Source organism: Lutzomyia longipalpis, chromosome 2, assembly GCF_024334085.1.
Source record: "Lutzomyia longipalpis isolate SR_M1_2022 chromosome 2, ASM2433408v1".
NCBI lineage: Eukaryota > Metazoa > Arthropoda > Insecta > Diptera > Psychodidae > Lutzomyia > Lutzomyia longipalpis.
Genome location: NC_074708.1, coordinates 14628995 through 14648480, shown reverse-complemented (window position 1 = coordinate 14648480; position 19486 = coordinate 14628995). Strand labels below are relative to the sequence as shown.

Here is a 19486-nt window from a genome sequence, read left to right as displayed (position 1 = left end):
CATGTCGGCTCTCACTCCCCCATTCGCATAACAGTTCCTGATTGTATATTTGTATATATATAAATGAAAATCTCTCCAGAGATTTTCCCCCGCATAAATGTGTGTATGTGTGTGCGAGAGAAAGGACTCGCACGTCCCTGAATTTGCTTTTTCCATCTCATTCTCCCGGGAGGGTGTTAAAAGTTCGTTTTTATTATTTTTTGTTTTCGAAAAAGCTGGCACGGGGGTTGCAGCAGTTGCGTCCGGAATAAATTAATCACTTCGGTGTGTCTCTCATTTTGTCTATCCCACTCTTCCCGCCGGTTCCTCTCACTCTGTTCCCCATGGGTGAGCACAGTTCTATTGGGAAGTTTCCATGGGTATAAAAGAGAATATCATTTGGGAATGTGTGTTTCCCCCTTAAAATAGAAAATGGGATTTCGTCTGGGTTGGCGGATGATGAAGGGTGGGCTTTTTTGTCAGCAGGATTCGGGAGATGTGGTCTAACTATATATATTTATATATAGATATTGGGATGCTGTGAGGGATCGGGAGGAGACGGAATCAAAATCAATTCAATGGGTGTATTTATTTTACTTTTTTTTGTTTAACAATGTCTGCGAATTTTCGCATCATTCATTCAAGAGTGAGATAATGGCCATGGGCATGGGCTTTGTTGTGTATATATGGGGTGAAAAAAGAGAGAGAGAAAGAAATTCACATCTGTCGCTGCAAAAGGGAAAAATCAGAGGGGTGGCTGCACTTTTTTTTTTTCGAGAAAAAGTATTTTATATTCGTTAATTAATTCAAAGTTTTTTATATACCAAACATGGTTGTTATGGTGTATAGAGAAAATGCGTGGAATGTTTCTCTGAAAAATATTGATCCATCAACAATTTTAATTGCGGTTGATAGTCGCCTAAGTAACGAATCTCTGAACAAGGGAGAATGCACACACCAAAGCAATGAAAGACTAGGCATATCCAAAATGAATAATATTACAACCTCTTCCATGGATAGTCTTTAATCTCTTAATTTTTTCATTCAAGACTCTATTTTATGTGTTTACGCAATAAAAAACATTTTTAATAGAACTTTATTTCCATCAAGATGCTATTATAAGAAAATTGTCTTGATCTCCGTACATTTTGATATATAGCACGAGCAATGTACGGGGAGTTTCATTTCCTCCTTCATTTGAATAAATCCACCTAATATTACCCATGAAAATAATATTATATACCTGCCTTATGAAATACAGAAAAATCCTAATTTAAATGTTGAAATTCAAAATGCCTTTTCAAGCTTTTCCGCATTAAAAGGCGGTTAGAATAAAATCTCAATGTGAGATTAAATGGTGATAAAGAGTTTGCGTGCTAAATCAACAAATAGTTCTTTGACATACAATTCCAGTCGGTCACTCACTGCAAAAGCGTATACTCAAAACAATGCTCTGCGTGGGAAATTCTTCGTGTTATGCTCTAACAATATATGTACGTTAAAGAAAAAACTTATCATTCCAACATATTTGATGAACGGGCAGGCATTTTGCATTGTTTTCGAATTAACTCACGGGGGCATTTGAGTCAATTTAAATATTCTTATAGGGGCTCAAAGTGAACTTATAAGATTCTTGTTTAATTCTTCTGTGGCTGATGTGGTTGTATTGATATGTACAAAGAAAGTATGTACAGTGGAAAATTAATTGCTTGTGGTTTGAGATAAAATAAATATTATTTTCAATGTAGGAGAAAATTTTACTTTGTACGAAAGATTCAGAACTTATTAAATTAGGGAAAAAAAAACTTTTTTTAGAGAAAAATTCTTCAAATCTTTAGAATAAAAAAAAACTTATATAGCTACAGTATTATTTATTGCAAATTAAATTTAAATAGAATATGCTTCAAAAAAAAATTCCACAAAGCAAGATTGTAAATTTTTTTGTACCAGAAAAAAAACCAGAAATAGCGTCAATGACCCAGCGAGGTTAATCAAGATTCCATCAAAAAATAAATTCTATATTAAGACCCACATTATTATCATATAGAAAAAATATATAATCAAAACAATTAACTCACCATATCAATGAGTAAAAAATAAATATATTTTATCTTCATGATCTATAGGGTTCAAGAACCGCATTTTTTGCCTTTCACTCTCGCAAAAATGTTTATTTGCTTTTCTACTTAGAGTTTTATGAATATTCTACTTACAATTTATTGTGTATATATTTTTATTAGTGCACAACATTGTGTCCGTCCATTCTATAGCCTTTAAATTCTAATTCATCGCATTTCGTATTATGTAGGTATATAATATTAATTTGCATAATAAGAAAACTTTGTGTGGTTTCGTGGAATTTTGTGAGACATGGTAATTTAGCAAAAATTGTATGTTTTGACAAGTTTTCTTCGTTATGAAATTATATTTTACCGCAGTGATGTCTTGCACATAGTTTCCCATTTATTTTGTATGTAGGTATTTATTGAAAATTCTGCGATTTACTAAAATCTCATTCAATGAGGGGCTTTTCCCTCTTTTTTCCAGGGAGCTTTTAGGAATTTTCACCACCATTTGTGCGTTCCAAAGAAAAGCTTCGTGAGAAGAAAATATAGAATATACAGTGGGTGTGGGAAGATAAGGGATTAGGAAGGGGCAAGTGCGGAATAATTCGTACAAAAAGCCAAAAGGAATGGAAATGTTATGATAATGGTAATGTCTTGAATGGGATATACGGTCCTTTTACCACCCCCATCCCTCGGGTGCGTTCCATTGACATCAGAGACATCTATGTTTGTTGCTGTGTGTGTATGTGCAATTTAAATCTATATTGAATTTATTATAAATGATAATAAAACGATCAACCAATACATAGATGAAAAAGAGGGTGTTGCTCTCACATTCTACCCCAAGGGTTTGGGGTATGTGTCTGTCCTTCTTCCTGGATATATGAAAGATACTTACCCTCAGTTGTGTAGACAACAATGCCCGGAATGTGGCGCAAATTGCAGAGTAGAGGTGCTAGTTGTATATAACATGGAAGGGCACATTAAATGGAGTATAAGTTGGTTTGGGGGGATGGTGTTCAGCGACCCCTCGGAAATTTCCTGATGTTGTTATACAACCTTATAATAAAATTGCATGTGGCTGTGTGTGTGCGTTACTATATATAAGGACAACAATAAATGGATATAGGATATATAGTATGGTATTATATGTATTTCATTATATCTAGAAAAGCCATCAGGAGTAACAGAAATGTGAACGAACCGGGCATATCCGAAGGGGAGGAATATATATTTCTATACAATACTCGTAGTTGCACAGCAGAGAGGGATGAGGGGTGGGGGGGGGTGAAGTGACTAGCCCTCTGATTCATACATGTTACGTGAAATTTTTCAAACCTCCCCCATCACCTTTCTAGAACCGCACCGCATCTCTTTTTCATGCCTTTCTGCAATATTTAATAATAAAATTTCATGGAAGTTTATTTTGCATTTAAATTTCACCTTTTATGAGTCTCTTTCCGTGTGCTCCGTACTTTATTATTCTTTTTCAATAACTTTTTTTTTGTTATACCTCCTGCACCCTATCACGAGGGGGGTAGAAATTTACTTATTTACTACACCCTTCTGGGTATATTCTACCACACAACGACGGGGTTCTATAGTACCTACCTACTAAGAGAGTAGAATGGGTTAGGAATGAAGTAAAAAAATACAACAACGAAAAAAAAAACGAGAGAACAAATGAGAATGCAGCGTGAAAGGGGTTTTAAGGGTATGGAGTGAGATAGATTGTGCCTTTAACACATGCTTTTGTGGAGGTTTTTTAAAAGCACTCAATTGCGGTGCTTGAGGCCTCTAGATGAAGGGTTTTTAAAGAATATAATTCTGCACTAAAAAATATTTATGTAGATAATTCTGCATGAATTTTTGTCATGCAACTCCATTGGGTACTTGTTAACCTTCCAGGAAAGGTTACACTCTGTATGTGTGTACAAGAAAACTAAATCAGTTTCTTACGAAGTGTACTTATATCCTTTTGTGAAGGATGTAAAAGAAAAAATATCTTTCTGCATTTTAAATTGACATAAGTAGACGGAAGAGCGAAAAAGGAGAATCGCGTTAAAAGAGACGTGTAATGCGATTCAGACGACGGGTGAGATGGTAGGAAAAGTGAATTATTAAATAAAATCAACGGCTAAAATGCAAACTAATTGAGCGTCTGACTGCAAATTTCCACCCTTGGCGCGACGCTCGCTGTCAGAGACATATAAAATGCCACAGAATGTGTATATGATGGGGGGGGGGGCGGGGAGTTGGAGGGGTAAGCAAAATACCGTCATCGGCACCCCTTCAACCCCTAAAATGTCATCGACGCTGTGTTGAACGTCGACGTCGGCTTTTTGGTTGCTTTTCACTACCCCCAAAACTTTCTATGGGAAATGTTTGTATGTGTGTTTGCATGTATGTTTGTGTGCACCCTCCTGTATGACGTACAATAGATATTCAATTGGTGTTGTACAAATACAAGGGAAAATTCATACAATTTTGGGGTGGTTTTGCTCACCTATATGGTTGTGTGTTTGCCAGTTCGAGGGGTAGAATTTTCCAATGTATATATGGGGGTAAGACAGAGATGAATTCTATTGACATTGGCTAGGGGTGCAAGTGAGATGGATAAGGGAAAAACTAGTAACAAAGAGGGGTTGTATTTGAAACCTTGGGGGTTGGTTTCTCCTTGCCCAAATGATTATGTATGTGTGTGTGAGAGAGAGTGCGGAAGAGGGTGAAATGCAGAGGGAAATTCGAGGGACGCGTCACAGAGACGTTGACTTGGGATCCGCAGTCGCTCCGAACCGGGGGTGGAACGACGTCGTTGACGGTATTTTACCAAAAATAAAAAACTCACAATAAAGAACATCTCAATCTCTATTTTGTGTAGACAAAGTCTCAAAAGAATTAATTGCAGAAAATAAAGTCAAAAGTAGTGTTGTTGAAAGAGGAGAAAGGAGTTTATTTTAGCAAAATACTGCAGATTTATCTGCAGGATTAAGCCGAATTTGACCAAGCTAGTCAGTTTTTTTTTCCTGGGCCTTCCTGGGTGCAGACGTGATATGTGAGTTTGGGGTTGTAATTACATTGGAAGTTGTTGCAGACAAAGAGAGCGAGAGAGATACTGTTGAATAAAAAAAAAAGTTGTGAAAACTTCTACGTGTGAGAGGAATTCCTGGACAATTTAGTTAATTGAGGTTGTAATGTGAGATTGGATTTTGAACATTGTTGGGGTGCAGAAAAAAAAATATTTTTTGAAAAGAAAAAAAAAATAAAGCAAAAAAGGTTTCAGCAAGGATCGTGCTGTGTGAAGAAGAAAATTTTCGTCCTGGAGGAAGGAATAAAAAAAAAGCAAAACAACACCAAAAATAGACATTCAGCAAAATTTCCGTGAAATTTAATTGTGTCGTAGTCAAGATATACGATCTATTTCGAGGGGGTGGTTTCAGGTGAAAAAAAAAAGAAAAGTCAAATATAAGACTGTATATTTGCTCTTGGATACGACGACGGAATTGAGACACCGTGTAAGTTTCTCCCCCATTACAGGGGCATTTTTACGTCGTCTAATTTGAGTATACTTTTACCCAAAAGAAGGAAATATCAAAGGGTTTGGGGTGGTGAATTGACAAAATTGTATTGATTTTTCTTTGTCTTTTTTTTCTGTATGTCCTCTGTATAATCCTCACCCTTCTCCTATAACCAAATGAAACTTTTGGTTAAACCCCCGCCCTCTACTGCCTGTGAGACCAAATTTCATAGGCAAGACGGAGTGAGTTCATGACCGCCACCCCATATGTCTCTGCCATTTCCGCGTGGGGGTGCTCTTTGAAACCTTTTTCGTTGTACGGTGTATGAAAGTTTATTTTGATGGGAAAATAAAAAGGCTGGTAAATACCTGAAAGGAATGTTTTTGTACTTTGATATACTTTGTTGTTAATTTTGGGTTTTTTTTTCTTATAAAATAGATCTTGAATTACAGCTAAAACAACCTACTAGAAAAGAATGAAAATTAAAAAAAAATTGTATCAGTAAAAACTAATAAAAAATTGATAAAAGAAAACTTCTATAAAAAATGATCAAACTTCTATTTATTATAGAATCACGATAAAACAGCCATATCGAGAAATAGTCATTAGAACCCCTATAATTTGTAGATTATACGTGCAAAACTCATTTAATGGTACTTATCATCCTCCCCTATACTATATACTTTTGTTTTTGCTTCGTAAGGGAGAAGATTACCACCCCTCATATCCTCTTGCTTTTATTACTACCAATAATATGGATATTTTTTTCGTAACTTGGGGGTCTCCCGTGGGATGCCATTTCCTTTCCATCACCCCCCACTTATACACCCTATTTTACATCCCCCCTGCGTTATTTTTATGAATTTCCAAGGGAGGGCTGAATGAGAATAAAATATACTTAAAATGAGGGATAATTTTTGCACACTAACACGAAGGAAGTTGAAGGATTTTTCATCTGTGATGTTGTTTTTCTCCACCCTTATGGGAGATTGTTGCGAAGTGGGTGGCATAAGGGAGAAGAAGGGAAGAAAAACCACCCTCGAGTTTACTCGTCCACCCCTTGAAAAGTTCTCTCGCCCTTCGTATATAGCAACAAATCGTCGTGATCAGAAACACCTTCGGAAACCTTCTTTGCTTCTCTGCACCTCTCATACCCCCCTCATCACGGGGCACGCGTGCTCCTTTTCATCCCCATGGAAATTTTCTCTGAGTGTTTCTCTGTCGTCATCGAGAGGGTGGTGAGGAACTGATTCATCGGAGTTGTTGATTCTCTGATGGTGAGGGAGATGGTTGTATGGGGAAGCCCCGGGCGTTGGACAAAGGTGGAGCTTTATGTTGGATTGAATGGTGTGATAGAGCTTTTCGGGGGGAGATTTACTTGTGGTGGGTGGGGGTTAGTTTAAACCTTTACTACGTGGTATTTGGTAATTCTTCCCTTTGTATTTGTGTATTTCAATGCAGAATTTTCGGAGTGTCTGTTTTTGGGGGAGGATGATGAACCAGAGAGAGAGAGAGAGCGAGAGAGATGTGTGAAAGCTCACACAGCTTATTCTCTTCCTGGGTGGCTTTTGCCATTCTATACTTTTCCAAATGACTCTGTGTGAAAATTCACTTTTAGGGGTGGTGGAGGAAGGGGAGGTTTATTTTACTGCGTCGTGTGGCGGCTACCACCGCAACAGCTTTCCCAAAAGCACGCACACACACAGAGAGAGACATTTTGTTAGGGGCTAGGGGACATAATACTAAAGGGGATGATGATGATAAAGAGATGGAGGGTGACTTGATTCACCACACTTTGCCTCTCTATGTGGGGGTGGGTGAGACGAGGAAGAACAGTCAGCCACCCTCTTGGTGGAAATTGAGTGTATTTTGGTACAACAACAAAGCTCACAGACATTACGATATATAATATGAACAATTCCTTTCCTTTTTCAACCATAATTTGTTGCTTGGCGCGTCTGCAGAGGGTGGAAAATTTTAGCCCTGGGCTTCAAATACTTCTGGCGTGGCAGGCGAGCTGCGGGAAAAGTTGCAGGGCGGATGCTGTGAGGGTGTGTGTATATAGCAACAAATTTATTTTATATATGTACATAAAACATATATAGCAACAGCAGACCAAGGACTCCCAGCAGCAGTTGGGTAAAAGCATACGCGGGAGCACATTGAGGAAACCGAAGGACGCCATTTGGTATCCTTTCTCGCGATGATTTGTCTGTTCTTTGTTGGCTGGAATTCTGGTTGCTGGCTTTCAATTCCCGGGGCTTTCCATGCACATTTCCCACTCATTTCACAGTAAATTCCCCCCAAAAAAATGAAAGTGTGAGTGAGTGAGAAAATGTTGGTGTTGTTAAATTTATTGTATGGTATTCACATCTTGTGGGTGATGTAAAATTTTCCTCATCTTTTCTCGCGTGTGATTCACTGAAATGGAAAAGGAGTTGAAGGATTATATGCCTTTGTTTCCCAACCGTTTTTCCCTCATTTCACCCATCACCCACCCACCATTCACTCTCAGGATTGTACGGTGGCCCTGTTGCTCCCGAAGCATAACAAGGGTGAGAAAAGAGGGAAGAAAAGATGAAAAGGAAAATTGTGTTTTATCTCTATTCAATGATCAATTTCCTTTATGTGGTAATTTCAATCTGTTCCATTCTCTCCTCTTTCTTTTCTCGCATCGCCATCTCTGGGGGCTGTCATTCAACAGTGCGGGTGGTTCTTGTGGGAAAAACTTCGAGAACAACAACATCCTTGACCTTTTCTCATTTTCCACAACTCCATCACATTGTGAAGTGTATAAAACTTTTTCCTCTTGTATGGCCTTTTTTTGTGTGTGCACTTTGCAACATGCAGAGAGAAAATTCTTCATATATGGGAGTTACACAATGCTCATGAAAATAATGGATTCAGGGAAATATGCAGTTCTATGTTTCCCTTTAGCTATTTTTGCAACAGGATTGACGTCGTTGAAAACGTCAGAAAATCATAATTCTATCGGGGGTTGGAGGCTTTTGTGCATTTCCTACATACATGCAGATTAAATTTATATTATTATTTTTTTTCACCTAGTGTTCTTGACAGAATGACAGCTGTCAAATTTATACTTGTCACATTTACTTTTGATTTAATTTAATTAATGTTTTGTTTGAAAGACTAGAGATAATATTTACGTTAAAACTATCAATTGGATTTCTAGGATTTTATAATGATCAATTGTGAATTTTTTTTGTAGTGTAGACTGTTCTGTTGTCAAATTAACAACTGTAAAACTGACAGCTGTCAAACAACTGTCAATAAAATCGCTAGAATGATCAGTTGAATTTCTTAGATTTTATAACAATCTATTGTGCATAATTTTTGCAGCCTAGGCTTTTCTGTTGTCAAACTAATAAATGTCAAATTGACAGCTGTCAAACACATATTATGTGCCAAACAACTATCAATAAGATTGTCACATTAAAGCTATGATTCTTTCTAATTTTATTAATGATCAATTTGATACAAATATGAATTTGTATAACAAAAGAAATTGGTAAAAACCTTAAAAGTAATAGACAGAATTAATGTTTTATAGAACGAATGTTAAAATAAAAATCCTTGATAACATTTTATACGTCGCAACTTCTGTATTTATTGCCTACTCTTCCAGTTCATTCACCAGTTTATATTTGGTGATCGTTATTGAGATTTTATTTGATGTTGAAGGGGAGAAAAAAAGAGTTGGTTCTCAAGCTTACCTCCGGATTTCATCAGTACACGCGTTTTTCATACAATTTCTGGGAACTCTCTGTACAAAGCTCAAGAACCTTTCAATGAACTCGATCTTGTGTGTTTTAAATAATGATGAATTTTTGAGTAAAATTAGGAGAATGAGAAGAGGCGTACTGATACACTGAAAAAAGCAACGTGTGCTCGTATGTAATGGCAATGTAGGGGGGGGGGGGGACACTGAAAAAAAAGAGTCAAACCAAAAGAAGATATTTAACGTCACAAGAAATATGTATATGGTGAGCGAGATGTTAAATAATTTCATGTAAGATTTCAACGACACCACGTTGAAAATTATGATGTTCTCTCTGGTAGTTTGAAATATAAACTCTTTTTGGCATTTTTTGTTGTTTGGTGTGTGATGGGAATTCGCGTCCACGTTTTTGGGGAGATTTTTGTGCTACATATATACATATTTTGGTTGGAAGTGAGAGTGAGAGAAGGAGATTTTTGCGTAATTTTTTTCTTAATTGAAATTCGTCATTCCGTCACGCATACTTCCGTCTTCTGGCGCGCTACCTTTCTGCCCGGATTGTGTGGTATATATATTTTGAAAAAAAAATGATTTCCTTAACCATATCGATGTCTCATTCTTTCGCCATCTGTTCCATGGAGCATGAGGTTGTGTTGTATGTTGCTTTTTTGTATGTTATACTCGATTCCTCCCTGGGAGTGTGATTCAATTCAATGAAACAGAAGTGGAAATTAAAAGTGGAATTGTTTTATGTTTCTTTTTATTTAGAAAAAAAAGAACTTTTCTTTTTTTTTTGACTATATAGGAACTGTAAACTCGGAAAAGCGTCTATTATTTGTTCAATTTCACAGGGAGGAAATTTTATTAATTGAAAAATTTTTTAAAAAGATTTTTTTTCACCTGAAATACCATTTGCTGGAAAGGTGCTTTTCAATTAGGAGTTTTCACTGATGTATATTTGAAGCGAAAACTGTGATGTACCTACTACAGTCCGTCAAGGATTTTTTTACGCGCAAAAATTGAGTTTAATTTTGCACCCATTCTTTCATTGTTCATGAAAATGAAAATTCTCCACTTCACCTCTCTCTATGCCAACATAATTCCCAATTCATTCTGGTCAGTGGCTTCACTTCCTGACATGATCTTTTGATGAAGCTTCACACACACACACCTCACTTTTTTTTGCTCTCTTCAATTCTTCAGGTTCTTTTGCGCAAAGATTTCTTTGGCAATTTATGTGTCTTCGCGTTTTTTTACCCCACAAATATTCTCTCTTTATATATTTTTTTCTTTTGACGAGTTGAGATGATTTGGTAGTGAGAGTGAAATGTTCACAGGCAAGCAAAAAAAAAATTGCAAACTAAAATCATTAGCTGGCGCTTTTTTTTTGCAAATAACCCAAATTGAACTTTTCTTGAAATATCACAAAAATCTCCGTGTATCAAAATATCATTAAAAGTAATTTATCTTCAACTCCTTCAAATGTTACACAATTGATTTATTTATATTTTTCGTAACATGGAATTGATGGTTTGTTAGTATATTTTTGGGTATTAGGAAGATTGCGGCAATTGTACTTATTTTTTATTGTCTGATGTCTATATGAAATATTTTTGCATTATATCACTTGATTTTTATCTAAAGTGCCTTCTTCATTGAACAAATAATGTGAAAGAAAGGTGAAGAGAAAAAAAACCAAAGGCTGAATGTAGGTGAATTTCAGCAATAAAGCAATAAAGGAAAGTGTGACGTGATATCTATGTATCTATTTAAGTAATATCCATAGATATTTTAACACAAGAGAGATACCCTCAATCCCCGTTGATAGATTATTAAATGTCAAATAAGAGGCATTTAAGTGTCAGTCAAAATTATAAATCATCCCCCCATTGTTGAGCATTATTGGGGTTGTTGATCTCTATTCAGAATTTTAATTGAATTTTTCCATTGTTGAAACTTTTCAGATATAATATTTTTGTGGAGAAAAATACTTGAAAATTAATTAATTTTTGAGAGCTCCGGGGGTTTCATAATTCACATCTCATAGCTATAAAAATCTAAAATTACTTTATTTTATTATAGGCCCTTTTTGAATTTCATTATTCTCTCTATCTGATTATTTTATTAAGGTCAAGGAGCTAAAACGGCTAAATTATTTGCCTGTTTATGGGTAAATTTTCTCATTATACGGTTTATCAGGCAAAAGAAGATATGAACGTTAAGCTTCTTATTTCATATTTTATTTAAAATGTAATTAATTTAAAATTACAAACAGAGGATTTCCATAATAAATCCCATGTAGAATTTTTAGTCCTTTTTTAGGTTTAAATCTGCGGTGGAGAAAGGATAAAATTGTATAGAGTTTCCATAATTAAAAAAAAAAGAACTGTTAGTGGATTGTTGAGGATTAGTTTTGTGTGAAAAAATATTTAAAAAAAGAAAATCCTCTTCATTTATAATAAAGTGTTTATTTTGAAATATTTTTTCAAGCTGGAAGTGGTTAAAATAAAAGCCTTTTAACGGATAGATGTAATATTTCTGTTATAAAATGCACCTATTATAGGATTATTTAACTATTGCAGACGTTTGATGATTTTTCTCTGTTTTTTATTTCATTCATTTTTGTAGTTAGGATAGTTCTACATGGAACTGTAAATTGCTTGCTCGATGCATATGCTTCATAGCTTAATTTTCATTTTAAACAAATTTTAAAATTATCACAAAACCAATAATCATCATAAAGCATTCATATGGTTTAAAATTTGGGTGACATTTACATTTGGCTCTATGGCAAAAAAAAAACGGATTTGTGAAGAAAAATATACTGAGAGGGGATTTGAAGAAAAAAGAGAATTTGCAATGTATATCTAGTTCTTTTTTTGCACAATCGCGCGATATTTGCACTACAATTTGCTTTTTTGCGCTATTGGTCGCGTTGAGAAATTTCACTGAAGCACAAAAAAAGCTCAAAAGAAAACGATACAATGACTTAATATTTTCAAACATAAAGTCAAGAAAAGGTAGGGGAGAAAGGTGACAAAGTGAGAGAGAGAGAGATAGAGAGTAAAAGATAGAAATGTCTCACAGAGTGTTTTTTTTTTTTTGCTTGTTTGATCACGACATCAAAATTGCCTATTATCTAATATTTGATACACATTTTCTTGTCTGTTTCGCCTTTCGTCTATGATGTGTTGCACATGGGTATGAAATGCCGATAATTCGGATGAATATGTTGATGATGATGCTGCGTGCGGAGAGTGAGAGTCAATGAAGTGAGAGATTGAACTGAAGAAGATGAAAAAAAGAGCTATATTCCTTCACTTCTTGGGTGTTGTATATTTATTATGAAATTGCGTCGTTGTGAATGAAAATTGCGTAAATTTTATAACTCTGAAACTGACAAGAGTTTTCGGGAGAGAAAGGTCCCTTCTAGAAGAAGAGTAAATGGTGCTAGGAGATACAACCAGAGAACCCCATCAAACGCAATTTGTCGTCTCACCCCCATCGTGGCCTTTTTTTGTATGAGAGGGGGTGGGTGGTGTGAATGTGTGTCATGATGATATTCTGTGGGGGTTTGGGATTTTCAGCTCTTCATCACATCTGGGTTTGGAAGGTTTAGTAGGTATAGTATTATAGAAAATTGTGTGATGAAAGTTTCGCTATGGTGTGGGCGAAAATGACGATGATAGCGCCCTGGGTGAGATTCTGTGCTTGAGAGCTATGTGTGGGTGTTAAAGACAAAAATCGATCGGGGTAATCAATTAATTGAGTGTTACGTTACAGTTTGATTCTCACGGGAAAATGTGAAGGGTGTTCAATTTTCAACTTTTGGCACCCTTTCACTTTAACCCATTTTACCAAGCAAGAATTTAAGAAGAAGGATTAAATGCCATAGGTACGCAATGTGCTGGACTCATTAAAGTAGAAATTTTAGAAAATTAAAGAGAACGTTGTGAGTCAAACCAATGCAGGCTCTATCGCAAATGACGTAAACTCAGCGACCTCTACTGGGTACTTCTTTGTTACTCTTCCATGCAATATGTAGCCTCATTTTCTTTCTACTGGAGCTCCTTAACGGCACGTGATGCATCACTCTCGTGCAAAAGAATGTTTTGTGCGAGAAAGTATGTGGGTTTAAATTAATTGGTGATTTTATATAGATTATAATTTAGCGCTTTTGAAGACAAAATGTTGAATAATTGAATGGGGGATTGTTGGATAATGTAGCTTCGAAGAATGCACTCAAAAAAACATTGGATAATCGCTGCAAAATGCAATCTATTTCACGTTTAAATGAAAACATTTAAGCAATAATGGGGAATTGGGTGTATTTTTTTCTTCTTCTCTTCATGCAATGTTGATAAGAAAATTTCCATCATCGTTTGCGATTATAGGGAAGTCTAGCAAATACCTACGCATTTTTATACGTCTTGGAGGAACTTGTTTAGGCAGTTGATGTGATTTTTCTAGAAGATTATTTGTGCCATATTCTCATGTTTAACAATGATTTTTCTTATCAGTACCTTCGACAGCTTGAAGGTCGATGAAAAATTCTGGAAGTTTATGCCTCATTCAGACGACAAGAGAGACGATTATTTAAATGTGTGGGATTTAAATTTTCCTTTTTAAATTCAACGCAAATTATGCTGACAAGATTTTTGTTTGTTCTTGAGAGCAATAGAGATAATTATTTCTATGTTTTCATGGGAACAATAGAAAAAAAAATCTTTAAAAAAATTGTTGAAAAAAATGCATTTTCCAGCATTAAAAATTGCAAAAACTCTTCAACATATTTTCCTGATTATAGAGTGATTATTTTGTGGCTTTTATGGTTATAAAATGTCCACATAGGTACACATTATGTTCAATTTGAAAATGAAATTTAATTATTTTTATTCATGGTGAAATTTAATTATCAAATTTCGGTTTTAGTATTTTATATCAATTGATTTTTTTGTACTTAAAGCGCATAAATTTAATTTATTATTTTTGTTATAAATTATTTCTCGAATTCGGTTCAAATAAACTATTAAAAAGTTTTAAAAATTGAATTATTATTCGAATTTTAACAAGTTAGTCTTTAAAGACTTTTAAATTTTGATATCAAAATTCAAGGGCAGAGTTGAAAATTCTTCCTGGATATTTCCTCCAACATTTGAAGATCCTCTTTTGTGTAAAGATATGCATTGAATGAATATAAATAAATCTTTTTCGTTTTCGATTTATATGAAAATTTATCCTTTTGAATAATGTTTCAATTATTTAAATGTTCCAAAATTTCAAGGACATGCTTATTTTATGTATTTTCATGCAAATATCCTACCACTCAAGGAGTGCCAAAGGATGTTCCAAATTATATTTCAATTTTTCTTGAGTACGGAGGTATTTGTTATAATTCAATCCAAATACATATTTTATGTTGAAGATTTGTTTTTTTTTTTTTTTTTGGAAAAAAGAGCAGACGTCTTTAATGATATTGATTTCAATTTGTGATTTGTGAATATTTTATGTGGGACTGTTTCCAGTGTTTTTACTTTCATTTCTCTTATAAATTTATAATCTCCCCGCAGAGGATTGTTTTGTGAGAATAATTAACATTTAAGGGTTTTTAAATGGAAATTAGGTGTGTTTTATGGGGTAATTCAGTAAAAACAAATAAATAATTACCTATTGATTTGTATCAATTGGTTTAAAATATATTTTGAATTGTCGTTATTTAATGGCAAATGTAATTATAAGCTAGGAATTTTATCTTTTTAAATTATATTGATTTGAAACATATGTATTTAAAAAGACCTGATGAAGGTGATAAGTAACCTACGAATAAGAGAAATTGAGAGAGATAAATTGATACAAATTTGAAACTTTTAGTACAAAATTTCAATAATTTGTCATGTCAATTAATTCAATAAACGAAATATATATTTTTTTTAATTTTTAGTGAAAATTTTATTAAAAAGACTTTTTTTTGAAACTTTTTCTATTTTTTTTTTAATTTTTGTATTTTTTGTATTTTTGTAAAATATTTTAATGCCTATTAAATGTTATTTAGCTGAATAATAATTTAAAAAAAAAGTTTTTAATCGTCTAATTAAAACTTATTAGGTATCAAATGTTAACTAGCTCTCGAGTGATCCATTTCTTTTGATAAAAAAGATTTAAGAAGAATATAACATAATATTTATTTCTAGAGAATTTAATAAGACATAATCTTGGCCAAAAAAATTAATCTTATTCACACCACAGAGTCTTCCTCATAAATAATTTTCTTGACTTTAAAAGAATAATAAAAAAAGACAACCGAAACTTCATTATTTTTCAATTTCTCATAATTTAACTTTTATGTTGGCAAACTTTAGTGCTGAATGATGATGCTCTTTTGTGCAAATTTCCTGTGTAAAATATTCGCCACATTTTGGTTTTCCTCTTTGGTATTTCGCATGTATGGAATATATATTGAGGAAAGCTCTATAAGAAATAAGAAAAAAATGACTATCTTGTGGCTTCCAGATAGCGAAACCCACAAACTACATACAATTCCTAAAGCAACAACAACAACAACAAAATCAGTGAGTAATCTTTCACTCTTTGGGCGCTCTTATACGCTGCACTGGCTCAATTGGCCAAATGGTGTATTATGTAGTACAAAATTGTATTTATTTTTATGTAATAGAAGTCTCAGACGAAAAGCACGCCCGTTTTTTTTTTTTATATTTCACTCTCTTTTCAACTTGCTTTATTTAAATAGTGTGTCGAACACACATTCACATGGCGCATATAATTGTTGTAAAGAAATTGGCCGGAATTTGTTGTTGCATAAAAATTCCCTCCATTTAGTATATGAGCTGTGTGGCTCATTTTTTTCTGTCTCTGCTGCTTCGTTTTTTTTCTCTCTGTGCTCTCCACATCACTGCTGTGTACATAATTTGTACTTGGACTTTCTGCGATGACTGGTGAGGAAGAATGTGGTGATGGTAGAAGTATTTGTCGGTGTGAAGGAGTCTCCTTGGAGTTGATTATGATTATGAATTGCAAGAATGGATGGAGAAACAAAGAAGTGGCTGTGTTTTGTCCGTCTCTTGCACCATTTCATCCGCAAAAAGCGTCTAGTCGTCGTTATGCTCTGCGCAAAGGAGATATATTGGGAATTGGCGAACAATGGCAAAAGTTAATGCATTTGGGAGAACATCCACCTTTCCTCCTTTCCCAAAAGTCCTTAAACTTTGTTTGTGAGCTTTTTCCCCTTGAAACTTTAACACACGGAAGTTTATTTATTCCATTCTTTGTCTCTCTTCTACTTCACAGAAAAGTCCATGCCTGGCATCAGACAACAAAGCGCTACAGCGATAGAAAGAATCAATATAACGAAATAAAAGTTCTTTAAAAATTAATTTTAATATAAAAGGAAAAGTAAAACAAAAAAGTTACGTTAGAGGGAAAAAAAGTGTGAACAGTTGCAGCAAGAAAAAAATCTCTAGAGAAAGTAAAGGAGGAATAAAACAAAATAATTTCTATTATATAAAATTCATGTGTTGAAAGAATATAAAAGAGAGAAAAAGAATTCTTTGAGAATATTTTTTTTTCGAAGAGGAAGAGAAAGCGAAGGATTTCTGCAGTAGACGTCTCGGTGAGTATTCAAGGGCAAAAGAGGCCTGCAAAAGGGGCAATTATCTGTGAAGAAATTAACGTAGAAGCAATGATGAACTTTATGGATTTTTTTTATCTGAAAAAATCGTATTTTCGTGGCTTTTGTTTATGCAAACTGGAAATTCTAAGAATATTTTTTTATTTTCAAAATTTTAAGGAAGAAAGAAAACATTTTGTATTAAATTAAATTGAAATTTTTAAAAGAAAATTCAAAATTTCATGAATTTTCGTAAATTTTAAAAGAATTTTATTTTTTTCACTCAAAATTCATTGAAAATATCACTGGTCGCAAGAATTGTTTTTAAGTTCCAATTATAAGAAGATTAAGAAATATTGTTGCAGTAACTTTTTTTTTCAAAATTACTTAAATTCCCAAAATTTCATGAAATTTTCGAAATTTTGTTTTTTTAAAGAAATCTTTTGAATTAATCATAATATTTGGGAAGTTTAAAAAAAAACAGCATGAATGGTAAGAAAAGAAATAAAACAATTTATTCTATTGTTTCAAACATACTTCTTTACCAGATAAATGCCTCTTCACTTCATAAAGTTATTTGAGAACCTCTTTGACCCTTATGTGAGAGAGTGAGGGTATAAAACGTTGCTTCATCACGCATTTTCTTTTTTTGCAGGAAAAGAAAAAAATATTGGCAAAAGACAAAGGAAAGGTTGTGGTGGAATATAGGAAAAGGAGTTGTGTGAGCGTCTCTCATATCTAGTTTATTCCACACAAACAAATGAATTGGCTTGTGACTGGTAAAAATGGCAACATCTCCAACACCATCTCTGGATTCATTGCCAGGAGCAACTAATTCCATACGATCCTTTGGTGAGCAAACTGATTTCCTGTCGGATTCCCCGCTGACGCTGAGTGGTTCATCGCCAACGGTGTCGGATTCGGCAATTTGTGACGATTTTCCGCTAAACGGTGTAGAATCGTCCGCCCCGAGTTCCCAGACAGCATCCTCGAGTGAACGTGTGGTCTACCCCCGATGCACGGGGTGCAAGAGTAAGGAATTGGATGCTGTTGCCAAGTGTATCGACTGTGCCAATTATTTGTGTTCCAATTGTGTGACGGCACATCAATATATGCACTGCTTTAACGGACACAGCGTCTTCCGGATTGGCAGTGACGGTCCCCTGCAAGCTACAACGTCACAGCATCAGCCGCAATTGCAGCAGCAAGTGGACATTATGAATGGTTTCGATTCGCATCGGCTGGCGCTAAGTCTCAAGGATGAGACGCTGCTCAATAAGGCCAACAATATGACATCGCTCCTCAGTGGGGCCAGCACCAATCCCACCGCAACGGTTACAAGTGGACTAAGCTCCCTGTTGGGGGACAATGGGGGACTTCTTGGTGCCACAACGTCCGCCACAATGCCCACAAAGGCCACCAATTCGTACTTTTGTCCGCGTCACAAGAATGAATTGCTCAAATTCTACTGTCGCACATGCAGCGTAACAGTGTGCAAGGATTGCATTGTAGCCGATCACCCGAGTGGTCTGCACGACTGTGAGCACGTGAATGATGGCACACCCAAGCAAATTGAGAGCCTACTGCAACTTGTAGCTGATGTCCGGGGCAAGGCGACAGACATGAGAGCCATGGTGAAGAGTGCTGAGCACAATACAGCACGGATTCAGGTGCAGTACCACAAGGCACAGACAGAAATTAATGAGACACACAACTTCTATCGCTCCCTCCTCGATGATCGCAAGCAGGATCTTCTCAAGGAACTCGAGAGCTTCTACAATGCCAAGACACTGTCGCAATCTGTACTGGTGACAAAATCCCAGGAGCACATTGATAAAGTTCTGCAGAGCTGTGAATTCGTCGAGAGATTGACCAAGCATGCAGGACTAGCAGAGACGATAATGCTGCGCAAATTAATGGAGAATAAACTTCAATCATTTATGGGATACATTCAGGATTTACAGTCGACCTATGAATTGGAATTTGTCTCCAACTACCAAGCAATTCAGGTTTGTGGCAATTTTGTTTGCTAAATTTTTTTATAATTGAAATTATTGAAATACTTGATGAAAAATTTTAACGGTTTTTAATATCATTTTTGAAAAATATTTAGGAGATGAAATGTCAAATGTTAGAAGGTTTATGTTTAAACGTAAAGCTTTAGAAATTCTATGTTTACACGTAAAACGTTAGGAATTTTATGTTTAAATGTTAAAGGTTAGAAGTTCTATGTTTAAATGTCAAACGTAAGAAATTCTACGTTTTAATGTTAAACTTTAGAAGTTCTTTAATTTTTACGTCAAAAGTTAGAAGGTTTATGTTTAAATGTCACATGTTAAAAATTCTATGTTTTAACGCCAATCATTTGAAGTTCTATGTTTAAACGTCAAACATTAGAAGTTATACTATCTGAAAATCAGAGATTAGAAATTTTATGTTTAAATGTAAAAGGTTAGAAGTTCTATATTTCAATGTCAAACGTTAGAAGTTCTATGTTTCAATGTTAAACTTTAGAAGTTTTATGTTTAAACGTCAAACATCAGAAGTTCATTAATTTTTA

The 19486-nt window shown here is 34.7% G+C and overlaps 3 protein-coding genes across 4 annotated transcripts in view; 2 read left to right on the top strand and 1 right to left on the bottom strand.

The window, feature by feature from the left end:
- The window catches only part of LOC129790857 (uncharacterized), a 679906-nt gene that overhangs the window by 86014 nt on the left and 574406 nt on the right, over positions 1-19486 (bottom strand). The gene's annotated exons all lie outside the window — the stretch shown is intronic.
- The window catches only part of LOC129790826 (protein disks lost), a 51669-nt gene that overhangs the window by 7901 nt on the left and 24282 nt on the right, over positions 1-19486 (top strand). The window lies entirely within an intron of this gene.
- Positions 1-19486, top strand: part of LOC129790835 (brain tumor protein) — a 29840-nt gene that overhangs the window by 7219 nt on the left and 3135 nt on the right. Inside the window, exons 2-3 of the mRNA XM_055828612.1 lie at positions 16608-16929; positions 17582-18935. Coding sequence (XP_055684587.1) covers positions 17712-18935 — 1224 coding nt within the window. The 5' untranslated portion in view covers positions 16608-16929; positions 17582-17711. The remainder of the gene's footprint in view (positions 1-16607; positions 16930-17581; positions 18936-19486) is intronic.